Source organism: Xiphophorus couchianus, chromosome 13, assembly GCF_001444195.1.
Source record: "Xiphophorus couchianus chromosome 13, X_couchianus-1.0, whole genome shotgun sequence".
In the NCBI taxonomy this organism is placed as follows: Eukaryota; Metazoa; Chordata; class Actinopteri; order Cyprinodontiformes; family Poeciliidae; genus Xiphophorus; species Xiphophorus couchianus.
Genome location: NC_040240.1, coordinates 24,305,960 through 24,325,788, shown reverse-complemented (window position 1 = coordinate 24,325,788; position 19,829 = coordinate 24,305,960). Strand labels below are relative to the sequence as shown.

Genomic DNA, 19,829 nt, shown 5'->3' with positions numbered 1-19,829 from the left:
AGTTTCACCTTCTCAAAACGGATTTCAGGTTTAAAATGTTCCCACTTCCTGTTCTGCAGCTGCTGCAGAGACTGTTAGACGACCGCAGGCCGACCGTGGAGATGATCCGTGCGGAAGGCGCCAGGATCGCCGCCACGGCGGATTCTCAGGACCGGGAGAAGATCCAGGTCCAGCTGCAGAGTCTGTCGGAGCGATGGTCGGACCTGCTGGACAAGGCCGGCGGCAGGTAAACCCCCCCACCGCACCGAGCAGATCCAGTTCCACCAGAACATTTGATCCGGTTGTTTTCAGTCACTCATCACTACAGAATCTTATTTAGTCCTGGGAAAGAGAGATCAGATATTTCCACATAGTTAGTTGAAAACAGCCCCGGATGCACGTCGACATCCTCATATCTCCTGCTTATATCCTGTTATGTTCTTCTGTTATGGAAAAATGTTTGGTTGCTGTGGTGTAAATGTAATTTATATTTGTGAAACCACAATAAAGAGAGTCATCAGAAATCTCAATCTCATTTCACAATGATGCTTTGCACCATGGTGGAAAGTATGAAACATGATTAAACCGTCTGCTGCAAGCTTTTCTTTGCGCTCACAAACTCATACACACAAGATAATATTTTAGCTGTTAGCAAAACTGATTTGTGTCTGACAAATCCGTTTAGAAGAAGCTTTAGATAGACTTGTATCTAATAAAAACTTGATGAATATTTAATAAAATGGGCTTACATGACAAGAAATAAGCATGCAAAAGCAATAAAATACGAATAAAACTCCCAATTTTCTGTCCCGTCTCAGGCAGCGGCAGCTGGAGGAGCTGCAGGTTCTGGCTCTGCAGTTCCACGAAGCGCTGGAGCCGCTGGGAGAGTGGCTGAGCGCCACCGAGAGACGCCTGAGCTCCGCCGAGCCCATGGGAACCCAAACAGCCAAGATCACCCAGCAGATCGTCAAGCACAAGGTACCGTCTGCCGACGGAACCGGCGCCGGTTCAGAAACCTGAAGACTAGAGACTTACTTATTAGATTAGGGAGAAGAACCAACAAACGGTCATGTCGGCCTTCATAGAAAATCAATACAAATGTAAATGGATTAATTGGATTAATTGCAATTAATCCATAATCAAAACTGTCAACTAATTTAGTAATCAGTTATCTGAAGTATACAGACTCAAAAAAGGCCATTTACTGAACAAAACAACATATTCAGAGCAGTAGTTCAGCCAAAACTTTACAAAAATTTAACACATTTTCCACTTAAGTCTGTAAATTTGTTTTAGTCAAAACTCCTGAAGTGGCAGTGTGACTTCACCCAGTTCAGATTTAGTAAATCACTGCTACGGTATTTCATTTTACGCAATAAAATGTTTTTCTTATTTAAAAAATTAATTGAATTTTTTGTATATTTTAATGTATTTCTAAAGTAGTATGGAACAGGCTTAGGTGGTTAAGTGAAGAATCTGTTGAGTGTTACATTTTTTTATCCGATTAATAAAATGCTAAAATAATTGTTAGTTGCAGTCCTAAAAGTAGTGAATAGAAAACAACATTTTTATCCAAAAAATAACTTGAAAAGGATAAAAAAAAACCACACTTCCAACATCCATGTTGTTTCAGTTTATCATCTTTTAATGTTTGTGTTGTTATTTATAATTTCTCATCTGCATGGTCTTACTTTGTGTTTTCATCCATCTGTTTTCTGTTGTTTTATTTTCCTTTCTCATTTCTGCTCATATAAAACACACACACACACACACACACACTTCCCAGGCGCTCCAGGAGGACGTTTCCTCCAGAGAGGCTGAGGTTGACCACCTCGAGTCCCTCAGCCAGTCTCTGTTCCCGCTCAGCTGCACGGCCGATCGTGATTGGCTGCGTGAGCGCTTGGGGGCGGTGCGGTCGGGTCACTCCGAGCTCGCCCATTGGTGCGCCGGGCGGGCGGCGCTGCTGGATCAGGCGCTGGCCAACGCGCGGCTGTTTGGTGAGGAGGAGGTGGAGGTGCTGAACTGGCTGGCGGAGGTGGCTCAGAGACTGGGTCAGGTCTCGGTGCAGAGCTACCAGCCCCAGCTGCTGGCCGAGCAGCACAAACACACACTGGTACGACCCCAACACTGAAAAAACTTAAATCTCACCAAGTATTTTTGGTCTAGTTGCTGGTACAAATACCCTAGTATACTTGAAATATGACAAAACTAACCTACTAATTTCTGTTCCTTAATATTGATGAAAAAGTAAATAAAAAAGGTAAATAATTTGCCATTGGAACAAGACATTTTAAGCTAAAGTTTATTTACAGAATGAATTAGGTTAATATTACTGAGCATGTTAGCATAATCTAACATAATAACAGCATTTAAGCTAATGTTAGCTTTCCAGCTTTTTTTCTCAAAAGCTAAATTAGACTTGTTACTGGCTTAAGACAACATAATAACAATAGGATTTAAGCTAGCATTAGGTTTGTAGCTAACTGCCTTGAAAACCAAAATTAGCTTTAGATTTAGTGTTAGCCATCATGGTAGTGTATAGCTAACATAATAAAGATAGAATTTAAGCTAACTTTTATTTTTTAAATTTTATTTCTCAATAACTAAAATTTATTTACTGAATGCATTAGGTTAATGTTACTCACTCAGCATGTTAGTGTGAGCCAACGTAATGATCGCATTTAAGCTAACATGAGCTTTTTAGCTAATTTTGACCTAAAAACGAAATGTCTTGCTCAACTGTCAGATTATTTTACCTATAATTAGGACTTTTCCACCAATATTAAGGAATTATTGGCTTCTATATCGTGCCAAAAAGTTAATCTTAGGTTAGTTTGGTCTTATTTACAGTGTACTAATATTTTTGAACTAGAAGCTAAACCAAAATAATTTGGAAAAATTTTATGTTTTTGAAGTGAAGGAAATAAAAAGCAGCTTTTGCCCTTTTTTATTTTAGAGAAACAGCAGAAATATAAAACATAAATGAAGCTGTTTTCTGTTGTTTTTCTTCTTCAGGCTCTTAATGAAGAAATCCTGAGCAGGAAGAAAACTGTGGATCAGGCCATCAAAAACGGACAAGCTTTACTCAAGCAGACCACAGGTGAGCTGCTTTTCAGTGTCCTGGATTTTCCACAGGATTCATACGGATTCTTAAAATCCTGAAAAAGGCTTGAATTTTAATTGATCATTTTCTAGGTTTGGAAAGTGCTTGATTTCTGTATGATGTCCTTGAAAGTGATTATTAATATTTTAGTTAAACTTGTCCCTGTAAAATAGAAGTAGAATGTAAAATATCATCATAAGACATTAGCAACAATAATAAATGTCAGGAAATAATGAATTGAAACCGACATTTAGTTCATTTGTATTGTTTTTATATAATTGTGGAAAACTTGCCTTGAAAACTCTTGAAAAGTGCTTGAATTTCACTGGTTCCATGACGGGATGCTCTGCGTTTTCCTCCCAGGTGAGGAAGTTCTGCTGATCCAGGAGAAGCTGGACGGGATCAAGTCCCGTTACGCCGAGATGACGGCCGGCAGCAGCAAGGCGCTCCGCACGCTGGAGCAGGCCCTGCAGCTGTCCACGCGCTTCGCCGCGGCCCACGATGACCTCAACCAATGGCTGGACGGCGTGGAGGCGGAGCTTAGCAACGTGGAGCCTGACGCCTCACCTGCCTACCAGGAGAGACAGAAGGTGGGGGAGTTGTGTCGTTTGTTTTTATTGAAACAAAAATAATCCTCTTCGTGAGACTATCCGAGGAAAACAGGGTCTTCAGTAAGAGGCTTCTTCAAATTCACTGTGATACAGACTGCTACAGGAGATCTAGAATAATCTTTGATTTAATATGTGTTACACCATTTAATTTTCCTTTGGAATTCATAAAGTATTTTTGAATTTGAAAGTTTGTGGTCGCTGTTCAGCTGTAAACGTTTATTTTTAAAGCCGATTTCAGACTTTATTTAGAGGCATAAAGGTCAGTTTACACACGTTTAATCACAGATTTAAAAGTCATTCATATTTGCTTTAATGAGTCGTTGCTTTCTGTCTGTAACGGTTCCAGCATCAGCCCACCCACAGCTGAGTTTCCATAGAAATGCTCTTTATTCTTGGACCTCAGCAACATTTTTTGAAAGGATTTCTGTTTATGTAATCTGTTTCCTGTCTCCAGGTTTTGCCTGTTTGAGATGATATTTTCATGATGTGACATTTAAAATGTTTTTAGAAAGATAAATGAGACGCATTCAGCTTCATGTTGCTGTGTTTTATTTTTGTTTTTTTTGCTACAGGAGCTGAAGAAAGTGTCGGCTGAGAAGCGCCTGGTTCTGGACACGGTGAACGAGGTGGGCAACGCCCTGCTGGATCTGGTGCCGTGGCGCGCCCGCGAAGGCCTGGACCGGCTTGTCGCCGACGCCAACCAGCGGTACCGACACGCCGATGAAACCATCACTCAGCGTGTGCAGCTGGTGCAAGCTGCCATCCAGAGGTCGCAGCAGGTACTGCAGGAAGCATCCAGTTATTGAGAAATCTGTTTTTGTTAATGTTTTTTAATCAGTGTTAATTATGGATGCAATTAAATTTAGTTCCAACCAGAGGAGGAAAGACTGTTGGAGTAGTGATACTCTAACTTGAGTATAATTTTTGGGTAATGCTCTGACTTCATTAATCGATAACTGAACCCTTTGGCTCAGTATGAAGAGGCGGTGGATGCAGAGCTGGCCTGGGTCGGGGAGACGGAGCGGAAGTTGGCGTCTCTGGGCCCGCTGAGTCTGGAGCCGGACGTGACCGTGGCTCAGCTGCAGGTGCAGAGGGCCTTCAACATCGACATCATCCGACACAAAGACACCGTCGACCAACTGCTCAGCGTCCGAGACGAAGTGCTGGAAGCCTGCAGCGACGCCCAGAAGGACGCTCTGATGGTGCGTCGCCAGCCTCTCATTATAGAGATGAGCATTAATCAATTCATCGCAGGAGTAATTAACATGAGCTCCATAATTTCCAGTGTGATCATTAATATTTTCTGAAGAGTAACTTTATTTACAGAAACTTTAATAATCTACTTATTTATGGTTTTGATTGTATGGTTTTTATTTTGTTTTTATTCATTGTTTTTCGTTCTGTTTTACTTTGGATATTTAAAATCCAGTTCCAGTGCAGCTTGTTCTGTAAAATCGTCAAGTTTATTAGTCTTTGACAGGCCGAACTTGCATTTAGGGCTGAAGCGATTAATCATATTAATCATGATTAGTCTGTTAATGATATAATCAGCTAATTTAGTAATTGGTTAACTTTTAATTGGAGTATACAGACTCAAAAAAGGCCACTTGCTGAAAATACCCAACATTTTCAGAGCAGAAATTAAACCAAAACTCTACAAAACATAAACATTAGGAATTAAGAAAAAAAACACTTGTGTCTATAAATATATTTTACCCAAAACTCCTCAAGTGTTTTATTTTCTTCTTATTAAGTATTTATCTATTTACATCTTTTAATGTGGTATAGAAAAGGATTAAGTAGTTTAATGAAAAATTAGAGGAATGTGGCAAATTTTTAATCGATTGTCCAACAATATATTCTATTCTATTTTCCAACAGAATATTCTATTAATGATAACGTAATTATTAAGCCATTATTATTATATTAGTTGAAAATGGTCTCAAAATGACATTATTATTGTTTAATGCTATAATTTCTGTCATCGTCCAGCAGTATTTGTTATGACAGCGTCGCTGGAGATGAAGATTACCTGTAATAAATGAGCCAGTGTGTGATGTCACGCGTTAACTCCTCCCTCAGGTGAAGACGGATTCTCTGAGCTCGCGTTACGACACGGTGAGCCAGAGCCACAGCGAGCGGTTCTCGGCTCTGGAGCAGGCTCAGGTTCTGGTGGCTCGGTTCTGGGAGACCTACGAGGAACTGGAGCCGTGGCTGGGCGAGACCGAAGCCCTCATCACTCAGCTTCCGCCTCCGGCGATCGACACAGACGCTCTGCGGCTGCAGCAGGACCAGATGAGGGTAGGACATGTTGAACAATTTTATTTTGTGTTTTTATCTTCTTTTATTTGGAAAATACACAAACAATGAAGAAACGTAATTTATTTTTCCAGTTGTTAAAAAAAGGATTTGATTTAAATGGTGTGGTGGTCGTGTGGAATCTATATCGCAGGGTGTTGAGAAGAAATGGGACAAAGATGAACAGTCTTCATCACGGATGAAGTTATATAAAGTATTGACAACGTTTTGCTTTTCCCAGACCATTTTTATTTCTCAAAGACTCAAAGCTCTTTACTGCCCCCTTGTGGGTAAATAAGGAAAAGACGAATAACTTCTTTGAGTCGAGGTTTTTAAAGCGTACATCAATGTCTGAGTCGTCTCAATGTTTTAATTGTGTTGTCTAATTTGCAGAGTAACATTTTTTCTGGATATAATTCTGCAGGTCAGATTTTATTCTCACTTTGAAGGATTTTTCTCTGCAGCTGCTCAGGGAGTCAATCGCAGAGCACAAACCTCACATCGACAAGCTGCTGAAGATCGGGCCGCAGCTGGCCGAGCTCAGCCTCCAGGAGGGGGCGACGGTGACGCAGCGCTACACCAAGGCAGAGAGGCGCTACCTGGCCATCAAAGAGGAGGTCAAAGGTCGCGCCGGAGCGCTGGACGAGGCAGTGTCCCAGTCTGCACAGGTACGGATATATCCGTCCTCCAGCTGCAGGATTCCCTCATGTCTCCATTTACTAAAAATAAACGTGTTAAATGAGTTAAAGGACATCGTTACTAAACAGCATGAAGTTTCTGGTTGTTTTTAAATGTTTTAAAATGTTTTTGTGGTTTTTCTCGAAACTAACGAGGATTTATTGCATCGTGTTTATAGGAAGGGGGTCATGGAAACTCCAACATAAACTTGTTCCTCTTGGTTTGCGTCTCTAATCAAAAATGGAAACAAAAACTAACAAAGGGTTCCTTCACAGTCTGGAAACTAAAACCCTGCATTTCAGTGTTTTCTAGATCTGGAGAAAACAGAAAAGTTTTTATTTTTATTTTGGATATTTAAAAACTTTATGCCATTTCTGATTGTCAACATAGAAAAAATAGGAGTTTCTCAAAATAAGTTTCTTCATCAAGCCCATTCGTCTGTCTGTCCGTCCATCCATCCATCCATCCATCCATCTCTAAGTTCATCCATCCATCCATCCGTCCATCCATCCATCCATCCATCCATCTCTAAGTTCATCCATCCATCCATCCATCCATCCATCCATCCATCCATCCATCCATCCATCCATCCATCCATCTCTAAGTTCATCCATCCATCCATCCGTCCATCCATCCATCAATGCATCCATCTATTTGTTTATCTATTCATTAGTTTGTAAGTCCATCCATCCATCCATCCATCCATCTCTAAGTTCATCCATCCATCCATCCATCCGTCCATCCATCCATCCATCCATCCATCCATCTCTAAGTTCATCCGTCCATCCATCCATCCATCCATCTCTAAGTTCATCCATCCATCCGTCCATCCGTCCATCCATCCATCCATTTCTCCACATTCTTTTGTTTTTGCAGGTTGAACATTTCAAACCTGTTGAAAAATTTACTGTAAAAAATTGTTGAAAACATGTAAGAACTCTGTAAAAAAACTTTTAATGTTTCTCTGGAAACTACAAAATACAATTTTACCTTTTTATCTGAAACGGATATTTAATCTCCTTATGAGGGGAAATTATCCATTTACAGAAACAGATCTGTTGGGGGATAAATACATCTTTTTGTTGTTATCTGAACTCATCCACAGGTGATAATCTGTGCTATAGTAGCTTGTTTAGCTAGCAGTCAATGGTTTATGGTTGTTTTTGCATCATTTCTAATGTTGTAGCTCCAGTCTAATTTCTCATCTCCTGAGGCGCCATTGTATCAGCGCTGTTGCTGCTGTTTGTTCTGCAACTGAAAGCATGACTGACTGAACTCACCGTGTTGTTTCTCCACCCTCCACCCCTCTTTTAAACCACTCCATGTCTCCTCCACCCACACTTTTCCCTCCATCTTTGTCTCCTCCCTCCTCTCCACATGCATCCTTCTCACCCTAATCCACCCTAATCCCACCCGCCCCTCGTTCATTGTGGGATGTTGCTGTGTGTGTTGTTGCCCCTCACCTCCATTTTCTCCATGGTCACTGCTCACTGCTCACCCAGCTGGTAGAGGTAAGACATAAAGCCTCCACTCGGATAGAAAGTAGCTCCAATCTGCTCAGTTTCAGCTCTGTGACGTCGACGCTGAAACAAAAACTAAAAGAAAATCTTCCTAAAGTACAGGAATGTCTGAAAAATAAGAATGTTTTAAAAGTTCAATATTTTCTGTCCTTCATTTCAGAAAGAGAAACATAAATATTATATAGATTTTAGAGCTGAAACGATTAATTGATTAGTAAAAATAATCATTGACTAATTTAGTAATTGATTAATCGCTTTCTTGTGTATACAGACTGCAAAAAAGAAAATTTGCTGTAAAAGCAATAAATTCAGAGCTGTAATTAAGTTTACCCAGAAATCCTCATGTGACAGTTTTATCTTCACCTGGTTCAAATGATATAAAACAAAAATCTGAGTTTTATTTATTACTCTGTTGATCCATAAGACCAGATCAGCCCTACACTGTACTGAAAGATTTTCACATGATGTTTGAAATATTCTTCTTAGCTGCAGATGCATCCATTGCTACAAATGATCAATTGTTTTCTAATTGAATGCAATGTTTCTGCAGATATTTAATTTATTTAATTTTAAAAAATAACTGAATTGTTTTAGTTTTATGTGTTTCTTATAAGATATTAAAAAGGCTTAAATGAAGGGGTTTAATGAAATATCTGCAGAATATTACATTTTAAAAACCCAATAATTGATTAATCGTCACGATAACTGATTAATCAATTACTGAAATAATTTGTATTTTCAGGTTTTCATTATATGTGAACCAGAATAATTGAAATTACAAGAAATAAATGCTTGAAATATTTCACTCTGTTTCACTTTCTGCAGTGGGGAAAAAATATAAAACTTTTTCACAACATGAAATTTGTTTTTCCAATCAGTCTTGTTGTAGCAGAAATGTTTCCCTGAGTTTTACTTTGTAATTATGTATTTTTTTTTACATTCCTGAAAAAAAAAATCAAGACTTAATGGTTTGTTTTGTGTAAAATATTCCCTCCAGTCTGTTTAGTCCCTTTCCCTGTTCTGTAGCTGTAGAGTTTAGCTTTGAAATGTTTAAAGTGACATATTGAGATATTTTTATTTAAAGGAACAGTGATTCCCAACCTCTTGTTTTAGCTGCACATTTATTGTTAAAAATCCACTTTCTGAATAAGTGATGATGGATAAAACAAACATTTTAACTGCAAAGCATTGGCAGCATTTTAAAGAGTTTGAATTAAATTAATATTCTGTGCAAAAATGTTCTCAAAGTGGGAGAAACAAGCAGATTTCCACATGCACCACAGTTCAGGAATATTACATGTGTGAACACCAAAAACATCAGTCAATAAATAAGTGCAATATTACGGCCTCCATAATAATTAAGCAGGAAAATAGGAGTTTAAGTTAGAGTTTAACCTTCTAAAATAAATATAAAAAACTATATATGCATATTTATTAGAAGTAAATCTGTTGATTCCTATTCTTATATATTTATATTTAAAAATGTAATAAAAAATAAGGATAAAAGAATAATGAATTCAAATGTCCTGATTTAAAAATAAATGAATTTTAAAAAATGTCATTTTTGCAAAGTAGAACCAAAATTCCTTGTTTGTTTTCAAAAACTCTGGTTCTGAAAGCTTTTTCTCAAAAAAATAAAAATGGCAGCATGACTTAAAGAATCTCGGCCTAAACTGGGTCATCAACAGGACGATGATCCTTAACAGCAGTAGATCTAGAAGAACAAAGGTATTTCAATGGTCTAGTCAAAGTCCAGACATCAATCTGATTGAAATGCTGTGGTAGGACTTTCAACCAAATATCTGTAACCCTGAAATAATTGGAGCAACGTTGGAAAGAATAAACGTCCTGCAAGTTACTGCCAGCTTGTATTAGTTTTTATCACGATTAAATAACCTGAATAGAAAATAAATCCTGATTTTAGTGTTTCTCTTAAGGTTTGCCTGCTGTAGGTTTATCAGAGCTTCTGTTGAATGAACAGGCAAAACTAATTTAATTTAGCTTACAAACATTTATTGAAGAAAGAAATAGATACATTTATGAATGGATATCATGTAATTACATTTAAACAAAGTGTGGCGCCGCTGAAGGAATGAGCGAGTGACAGGCTTGTTGAAGTTAATTAAACATCTGCAATTACTACTTCTCTTTTTCTCTTCCTGCACTTTCAAAAGCCTTGAATTAGAGAGTTAGGAAGAGGAGTGTAACCTTTTAATGGGGTTAAAAAGTTGGGAATCACTGTTTCCTTAATGATCCTCCTGCATTCATATCTCAATATTTCAACATGTTACTCAGATTCCAATCCTCTTCATAATCCTCCTCTTCGTTTCTCTCCCCTCAGTTCCACGACAAGATGGATCCTCTGCTGGAGACTCTGGAGGCGGCGGTGCAGAGGCTCCGGCAGCCTCCGCCGGTCGCCGCCGAGGTGGAGAAGATCCGGGAGCAGCTGGCGGAGCACCGCGCTCAGGGGCTGGAGCTGGACAAGCTGCTGCCCAGCTTCTCCGCCCTCTGCTCCCGCGGGGAGGAGCTCATCAGCCGGGCGGCACACGACGACCCGGCGGCTCAGGGTGAGACGCCGCGATGCATCTGTCCGGTGTTACATAAAGCTCAGGAAATTAGCGCTGAAGCAATTAATCGTGACCAACCGACCAATATAGTCCACTAATTTAGTAATCGATCAATCATTAATCAAAAATATACATTTTGCATTGAAGATGACAAAAAACTTTCTCTGTAAAGATGTTCTACCCAAAACTTTTCAAATAGCAGTTTTTAGTTTCACTTTGTCCAAATTAGCACCTTGAGAGCAGATCTGTCTTATGCTGAGTAATAATAAGTGGTTCTGTGAGAAATGTGTGTTATATTCTATTTTTTATCCATTTAATCCTCAGAACAGTCAATTAATCATCAGAATAATCGTTAGTTGCAGCCCTAGGAGAAGTAAAACATGTCTTCTTCTTCCCTCCTGCAGCCGTTCGCTCTCGGCTCCTGCGTTTGCGCTCCCTTTGGGACGAGATCCGGCAGCGAGCTGAGGAGAGAGAGAGCAAGCTGAACGACGTCCTGGACCTCGCCGGGAAGTTCTGGGCCGACGTGGCGGCTCTACTGAGCACGCTCAGAGACTCCCAGGACATCGTGAGGGAGCTGGAGGACCCCGGGGTGGACCCGTCGCTCATCAAGCAGCAGATCGAAGCAGCCGAGGTTCAGAGGATGATCCTAACAGGACTAGACTCTCTGCAGAGTCGCACTGCATTTGTCGAAGCTTAAAATCCTCGTTGTGTTTGCCAGGCCATCAAGGCGGAGACGGACGGCCTGAGGGAGGAGCTGGAGTTCGTCCGGACGCTCGGGGCTGACCTCATCTTCGCCTGCGGAGAAACTGAGAAACCTGAAGTCAAGAAAACCATCGATGAGGTGAGAAAACTGGAAAGAAAATATTATCTTCCTCATTTCACCCGGACCAATCAGAAGCTGTTAGGTTGTGATTTAAACAGAAACATTCTAATACCTTGATTAGGAAAAGAAAAATTAACAATTTAATTGAAAGAAAAAATAATAATTGGAAAAGAACTTAACATTTAAAAAAGATTAACAGTATAAACAATAATAGAAAAGGATAAATTATTAAATCAATTTAAACAAAAAGAATGTTGGTGGTGTAAAAACACTGAAAAATGTGGATATTTTGATTATGAGGAGAAAAATCTCTGTTCCGGTGAAACGGCATTTTTAAAATATATTTCTGTCAGAAATATTACTGAGTTTTCAGTGTTAATTATCATCGTTAAGATGCAGTTATAGATTCTTTAGTTAATTACATCCCGTTATCTGGCAGCTCATTGTGTCTGGCTGCCTTTTTGTGTCGGTTCAGATTTGCTCCACAAACGGGAGAGAATATTTGCAGATTAATTTCACTACGAACAAACAGATTCTCCACACCCTGTCTGTGTTCCTGCCAGATGAATGCTGCCTGGGAGAGTCTGAACCGAACATGGAGGGAGAGGATGGAGCGGCTGGAGGAGGCCATGACCGCCTCAGTTCAGTACCAGGATGCCCTGCAGGTCCGCTCAGGGTCGCTATGGTTACGCTGCAGTCCTCAGATTCAGAGCTTATGCTTTACTGCATTTATTTGTGCCTGCAGTCCATGTTCGACTACCTGGACAACGCCGTGATCAAGCTGTGCGACATGTCGACCGTAGGAACTGATCTGGGAACAGTCAAACAGCAGATAGAGGAGCTCAAGGTTCGTACGGTTTCCTCCTGATCAGTACCGCAAACGGTTTGTATCGTAAATCTGACCCGGTTGTTTATCGGTCACCGCTCCCGAGCAGCATTACAAGGTGGACGTCTACCAGCAGCAGATCGACATGGAGAAGCTCTGCCACCAGGGGGAGCTGCTGCTGAAGAAAGTGTCGGACCAGACCGACCGGGACATGATCCAGGAGCCGCTGACAGAACTGCGACACCTCTGGGAGAATCTGGGAGATAAAATCACCCAAAGACAGGTAATAAGGACGGAAACAACGCAGTTTGATGGATTTCTAGCAACAGATAAGGCAGCAAATAGCGATTGTTTTAGTAATCAGTTAAACTATCACTTATTCTGACGATTAATCAGATTAAAAAATGGCAGTTTCTACAGATTCTACAGGAAATAAAGGCTTCAAATATTTCATTCTGTATGACGAATCTGTCAGGGCTGCTACTAACATCTATTTTAATCAATTAATAAATTATTTGGCGATTAATCGATTATTTGAATTTAAAAATTTTAACATTCTGCAGATATTTTATCTAATCAATTAAGCCTTTTTAAGGGCGTGCCGTGGTGGCGTAGCGGTTAGCGCGACCCGTATTTGGAGGCCTTGAGTCCTCGACGCGGCCGTCACGGGTTCGACTCCCAGACCCGACGATATTTGCCGCATGTCTTCCCCCCTCTCCTCCCCCATTTCCTGTCAGCCTACTATCATATAAGGGACACTAGAGCCCACAAAAAAGACCCCCTGGAGGGGTAAAAAACCAAAAAAATTAAGCCTTTTTAATACAATATTAGAAATACATTAAAAATGTTAATAAATCAATTAATTTTCTACGCACTATTTTAGTCTAAAATGCAATAACTGCATTCCTTTAGAGAACATTTGATCATTTAAAACAAATTATCTGAACAAATGATCTTTTTTTAGCTGCATCCAGCTAAAAAAAAAATCTATCAATCAGTCAATACATTGCTGATCTGGTGACTACTTTTGAATGTGGTGAAGCTAAAACTGGAGGAATTCTGGATGGAACAGATTTACAGACAGTTTGCTTTTAATCTTAAATGCAAATGTGTAAATAGTTTAACAGTTTTGACTTAATTACTGTAGTTACAAAGCTTAACAATTGATTGATTGATAGTTGACGATTATTTCAAATATTGATTATGATTAATCACATTAATCATTTCAGCCCTAGGAACAAGTACATTTTTGAATCTATATTTTTTCTCCGCAGCACAAGCTGGAGGCGGCGCTGCTGGCTCTCGGTCAGTTCCAGCATGCTCTCTCTGAGCTGCAGGCCTGGCTGAGCCACACCCACACCACTCTGGACACGCAGCGGCCCGTCAGCTCCGACCCCAAGGCCATCGAAATCGAGCTGGCGAAACACCACGTATGTCTGCAACCTGCGTTGTCTTTGCTATTCAAAATTCTGATACTTGTATTTAAGGTGACAGAGGCCCTAAAACAGCTGAAGAGAGAAACTGACACCTTTTAAGAATGATTTTAATTGGTTTTTTACAGTTCAATGAATAGGTCACCTTTAAACCTCTCTAAGGTTACCGATTCTGATTATTAAAGTTTAAATCTCCGTGTAAACCCAGGTTTTACGTAACGACGTGCTGTCCCATCATGCCACGGTGGAGACTGTGAACAGCGCCGCCGCCGAGCTGCTGGAGTCCTCTCCGGGCGACGAGGCCAGCCACCTGCGGGATCAGCTGGACCAGCTCAAACGCAGCTGGGAGAGTCTGCTGCTGAAAACCCAGGAGCGGCAGACGCTCCTGGAGGCCGCCCTGCAGCAGGTACGCCCAGTCCACATCCAGTGAAATCACTCTGAGGAGCGCAGCTGTGAATAATCCAGACCTTCCCCTCTCCAAACCGTCTCTTTGTAGGCTGAAGGTTTCCATGGTGAGCTGGAGGAGTTCCTGCAATGGCTGAGGCGGACGGAGAGCCAGCTGTCTGCCGCCAAGCCGACCGGAGGCCTCCCAGAAACAGCCAGAGAGCAGCTACAGCAGCACATGGTAAAGCAGAGACGGATGGAAATTGATATCACTGGAACGTTTTGTCTTTTTTTAAGTGTGGTAAGATATTTGCACTAGAAACTAGACCAAAAATACTTGGTAAGATTATGTTTTTTTGCAGTGCAGGTTACCCAGGACCAGAAAATATTTTCCAGAATACACCAACAGTCACCTTGGTGTACTGTTGCTAGTTATGAAGTGCTTTCTTAAGGACTTTATAAGGCTTTTATCCTCCATTTCAGGAGGTGTTGTCTGCACAGATGCACTTTCCATATGGTCCAAATCAAACTTTAATAAGCCTCATTGTTCCAAACGGATCATTGTCCAGAAAGAGCTTCGCTCACCTGAGGCAGGTGATCATTTCATTCGTGTCGTCTGCGTCTGCAGGAGCTACAGGCTCAGCTGAACCAGCGGGCAGAACAGTACCACCACCTGCTGGATCAGGGAGAGTCTATGCTGCTGGTCCGAGGAGGAGAGGAAGCCGGACCCGGAACCACCCAGACCCAGCAGAACCTGGCCATGCTGCAGAACAAGTGGGCCAGCCTCAACACCAAGATGGACGACCGCAGGGTGAGTCTGAAGATTCAGCAGTATCTATTTGGACTGTTTGTTTCTGGATGGTTTTGACTTTAAGCTTTGAAAAACCTTCCAGGGGAAGCTGGAGGAAGCCGTTTCCTTGGCAACAGGTTTTCAGACGTCCCTCCAGGACACCATGAACTGGCTGACGCAGGCCGAACAGACCCTGAACATGGCCCAACCCCCCAGCCTCATTCTGGACACGGTCCTCTTCCAGATCGATGAGCACAAGGTGAGCTAGACTAGACACAAATATTGATAAAATGTGTTTGGTAGGTACGGAAGACTGAAAATGCCCAAATCAACAATGTGTTGATTTATATATATGTAACTATCTTAAGTGGTATTGTTTAATTTTTGTTAACATTTTCTTTTATTTTACAAAAATATTTGAAAGACTTTATTATTTTATTGTGTATTATTCATTGTTTATACACTATTACCACTTTTTAAAATATCCCCACGTGTATTTTGAATGTTTTCTTCTGAAATTTCTGCTTTTTAAAACAAATAAAGGCTGCATTTCTCTACTGTTCATCACGTGAGGTTCTAACACATTAGGTATACTTTAGAAAATAAAACGTCAAGGTTTCTTTTGCAGTCATTTTTAATCATACAGATATCTGGGGCAACACAGAAACGAAAGTCCAAGAGGAAGTCATTCTTAAGAGTTTTGAAGTCGTAATTACGAGAATAAGTCGTAATTCAATGTTCAAAGGTTCTTTTTGGCCAATGTGTAGCACATGCACAGTTTAAAATTACAACTTTTAAATCTTGCAATTACTATTTTTATCCTCATAATTTGACTTTAAAACTCTTAATTTCGACTTCCTCCAGGGTGTGGAGGTCGGTACCTGACTTTAGATCAGTGAGAATTGCAGAAATTGCAAATTTCTTAGTTAGCGCTGTTAGCATTAGTGGTTAGTGCTAGCCATTAGCAAAAATAGAAATATACACAAATATAAAAAAAACCTTTTTATGGTTTGTGGAAATTAAAACAAAATAATGAAGGAAACGACTCTAGAAGTAAAAATGTTAAAAATAATACAAATTTAAGAAAATTTTACTGGCAGATTTATAGAACCATTGAGATTGTATATCCTGAACTTTGGCAGATATTTTGCTTATAATGTTATAAAATCTGTCCTTGGTTTCAGACTCGGGTTTATTTAAATTTCTTTGTCCGTCCAGGTGTTTGTGAACGAGGTGAACACCCACAGAGAGCAGGTCCTGGCTCTGGAGAAAGCGGGCTCTCAGCTTCGCTTCGCCAGTCTGAAGCAGGATGTGGTTCTGATCAAGAATCTGCTGCTCAGCGTTCAGGCCCGCTGGGACAAGCTGGTCCAGAGGTCCCTGGACCGGGGCCGACACCTGGATGAGGCCCGGAAACGAGCCAAGCAGGTAGCTTACCGACCCACACAACAAAACGGAAAAAGATATAGAGGAATTATTTTCAATCAAAAAAATTACATTTTGTAACTTGAAATGTGCGTTTAGTTTAATTCTGTTTTAGTTTAAAGGTTAGAAATTAAATTCTAACTCTGCTCTCAGTTCCATGAGGCCTGGAGGAAACTGACGGACTGGCTGGAGGAAGCCGAGAAAAGACTCGACTCGGAGGTGGAGATCTCCAACGAGCCGGACAAGATCAAAGTTCAGCTGACCAAACACAAGGTACCACACAGAGAAACCTGATCTAAACCCATTTCAGCTCCTCTGGTTTCCAGTCCAGATCTCTGCTCACCCTGAAATCTGTTTTTCTCCCTCAATCAGGAGTTTCAGAAAGCGCTGGGATCCAAGCAGCCGGTTTACGACACCACAGTGAGGTCAGGGAAGGCCATGAGGGACAAAGCTCAGCTGCCTGCAGACCAGCAGAAACTGGACCACCTGGTGGGGGAAGTCCGGGACAAGTGGGACACCGTCTGTGGGAAGAGCGTTGAAAGGTACCGAGGACGTGAAATGATCAACATTTCTTAAAACTGTCCTCATATTGTGACAGAATGAGACAGATAATCTGTGAAAAGGATGACCTTCTCCACCTCCTCCCGAGCTACTATTGCTGTCTGAGGAAATGCGCCAAAAACAACCAATCAGAGCCAGTGGGAGATGCTTAGCGCTGTCAATCATCTCATGTATGCGATGCTAAATGTGCTAATGTTGGAGAAACAATTTACCGTTAGAGACTTCATAATTAATTTTATTTGTTATTTCTGTTGTTTTATTTATTTATTTTGGATATTTATCCAATATAAATTGGAATATCTCCCAGTTCCAGTGTTAAATGTTCACTAGATCTTAAAGTTTATTGATCTTTGAGAATTTGAGTTTTTGCATTATTATCATGTCATTACCATATTACTCATTATCATTTATCGCAATAACTTCTGGGACAATTTATCGCCTAGCAGATCTAGCCATGGTAACTAGCCTGAGCACTCAATACATGCTATGCTAACTGCAGCGTAGCAGAGAGCAAGAGGGGAGATGGGATGAGTAGCACCATTCAGAGGGTGATTGACAGCACTAAGACCCGCCTCCTGGCTCTGATTGGTTGTTGTTTTCACTGGAGTATGACATAATTATCTGCCTCATAACATATTTGTTATCAACAAATATGTAAAAAATGTTTTTCATAAAAGTTGCATATTCCAGGTTTAACTAAAAATCACTAAAATTGTGTTTTTCTTGTGTTTCCAGGCAGCACAAGCTGGAGGAGGCTCTGCTGTTCTCAGGTCAGTTTGCAGAAGCGCTTCAGGCTTTAGTGGACTGGCTGTACCGGGTTGAGCCTCAGCTGGCTGAAGACCAGCCGGTCCACGGTGACATGGACCTGGTGTCCAACCTCATGGACGCACACAAGGTGGGTCAGGATGCTGACGCAGAAATCATCTCCTCCTTCCTCTTTTAGAGCAGTGATTAACGCAGGTGTGATCTACATTTCCAGGTTTTCCAAAAAGAACTGGGTAAACGAACCGGCAGCGTTCAGGCTCTGAAGCGGTCAGCCCGGGACCTGATGGAGACCGGCCGGGATGACACGGCGTGGGTCAAAGTTCAGCTGCAGGAGCTCAGCAACCGCTGGGACACAGTGTGTGCTCTGTCCGTCACCAAGCAGACCCGCCTCCAGCAGGCGCTCAAACAGGTACAGGAGTGTTTAAATCCAGATCTGGAGGCATAAACCTTCACCCTTTATGCTCCCTACATCAGGGGTGTACAAAGTTTTTGTCTCATGGGTCAAAATTAGTCAAAAATGAAAAATTAAATAATTTCAAGAAAATAAAATCTATGGTTCCTTCTGGTTTGGTATAATTAATTGGTACAGTGATTAATCTGATTACAATTTTTAATCACTTGACAGCACTGCTATAAATATTAACAAAAGATGGCTAAAACCAAATGCAATTCACGCTTTTTTCCTGTTTTTTTTATCCAGAAAAAATGTGAGATAATTTTCATTTTTGTCCTCCGTCAGGCTGAGGAGTTCCGCACGGCGGTGCAGATGCTGCTGGAGTGGCTGTCGGAGGCGGAGCAGACGCTCCGTTTCCGCGGCGTTCTCCCCGAAGAGGCCGAGACGCTGCAGCCGCTGCTGCACACGCACCGCGACTTCATGGGAACGGTGGAGGAGAAGAGGGCCGACGTGAACAAGGCCGCCGGCATGGGAGAGGCCATCCTGACCGTGTGTCACCCCGACTCCATCACCACCATCAAACACTGGATCACCATCATCAGGGCGCGCTTTGAGGAGGTGACGGAGGCGCCTGGTTCTGATAACTACCATGGTTTTATGATTTAAAACAAAAAGACTTGAGTCTGGTCACAATATGACTGAAACGATTAAGCGATTATTCAAATTATTCTAATTTGGTAATCGATTAATCGTTAACTCAAAAATGCCCATATTCTGAAAAAACAAAATTGTACAAAAAACTGTACATTTTGCATTTAAACTTACCTTGAAAATGCCTGAACAAACCTTGCATTTTTTATCCGATTAATTGTCAGAATATTTGATTAATCGATGACTAAAGTCGTTAGTGTCAGACCTAATTCAGAATAAGACAATGCATCTTTGCTGTACAGGTGCTGACGTGGGCCAAACAGCACGAGCAGCGGCTGGAGACGGCTCTGACGGAGGTGCTCAACAACGCCAACCTGCTGGAGGAGCTGTTGTCATGGTTACAGTGGGCCGAGACCACGCTGGTCCAGAGGGACACGGAGCCGCTTCCTCAGGACATCCCACAGCTGAAAACGCTGATCACGGAGCACCAGGTGGGCCTGCGGAGACTCAGCTGGACCTCCAGGAAGTGGAAGTGGAGATTTCCTGTTTGGGTTAAATCCCCTGTGCTGTTTCTGCGTTCCAGACGTTCATGGAGGAAATGACCCGGAAGCAGCCAGACGTGGACAAAGTGACGAAAAGCTACAAAAGGAAACCAGCGGAGCCTCCCAGCAGCCTGGCGGAGAGGAGAGGAGCTCGTATGTCACTGGTTCTCCTGTCACCACAGCTAATTTTACTGGCTGATTAATTGTCCCAGAAATATTGTCATTGGAGGCAATTAACTAGTAGCACAAAATGGCTTAATAATGCAAATTCACCCTCTCAAAGACCAATAAACTAATTTCTGAAGAACATTTATCACTGGACCTGGAAGACATTTTAAATATCCAAAATAAACAAACCAAAAATGAATAAAATGGATTGTTTCATATCTGCACTTTGAAATTATATCATTGGGCAGAAACAGAAAAATCTACCAGTTAGGACTTTTGTGGGAAGAAAACAGTAAACTATTACAGTCTACTGT

At 41.3% G+C, this 19,829-nt stretch overlaps 1 protein-coding gene across 18 annotated transcripts in view; it reads left to right on the top strand.

The window, feature by feature from the left end:
- The window catches only part of macf1a (microtubule actin crosslinking factor 1a), a 215,483-nt gene that overhangs the window by 178,196 nt on the left and 17,458 nt on the right, over positions 1-19,829 (top strand). For 15 of the 18 annotated variants that reach the window (XM_028035332.1, XM_028035333.1, XM_028035335.1 and 12 more), the window contains 29 exons: positions 60-226; positions 798-957; positions 1,766-2,092; positions 2,995-3,079; positions 3,446-3,672; positions 4,266-4,472; positions 4,668-4,895; positions 5,776-5,994; positions 6,456-6,659; positions 8,172-8,180; positions 10,531-10,756; positions 11,161-11,387; positions 11,475-11,597; positions 12,143-12,244; positions 12,325-12,426; positions 12,515-12,688; positions 13,680-13,835; positions 14,047-14,244; positions 14,335-14,463; positions 14,851-15,033; positions 15,116-15,271; positions 16,231-16,437; positions 16,588-16,707; positions 16,807-16,976; positions 17,731-17,890; positions 17,975-18,169; positions 18,500-18,772; positions 19,108-19,296; positions 19,389-19,500. In XM_028035332.1, coding sequence (XP_027891133.1) covers positions 60-226; positions 798-957; positions 1,766-2,092; positions 2,995-3,079; positions 3,446-3,672; positions 4,266-4,472; positions 4,668-4,895; positions 5,776-5,994; positions 6,456-6,659; positions 8,172-8,180; positions 10,531-10,756; positions 11,161-11,387; positions 11,475-11,597; positions 12,143-12,244; positions 12,325-12,426; positions 12,515-12,688; positions 13,680-13,835; positions 14,047-14,244; positions 14,335-14,463; positions 14,851-15,033; positions 15,116-15,271; positions 16,231-16,437; positions 16,588-16,707; positions 16,807-16,976; positions 17,731-17,890; positions 17,975-18,169; positions 18,500-18,772; positions 19,108-19,296; positions 19,389-19,500 — 5,035 coding nt within the window. The remainder of the gene's footprint in view (positions 1-59; positions 227-797; positions 958-1,765; positions 2,093-2,994; positions 3,080-3,445; positions 3,673-4,265; positions 4,473-4,667; positions 4,896-5,775; positions 5,995-6,455; positions 6,660-8,171; positions 8,181-10,530; positions 10,757-11,160; positions 11,388-11,474; positions 11,598-12,142; positions 12,245-12,324; positions 12,427-12,514; positions 12,689-13,679; positions 13,836-14,046; positions 14,245-14,334; positions 14,464-14,850; positions 15,034-15,115; positions 15,272-16,230; positions 16,438-16,587; positions 16,708-16,806; positions 16,977-17,730; positions 17,891-17,974; positions 18,170-18,499; positions 18,773-19,107; positions 19,297-19,388; positions 19,501-19,829) is intronic. The other 3 variants (XM_028035330.1, XM_028035319.1, XM_028035331.1) reach the window with 3 other exon arrangements.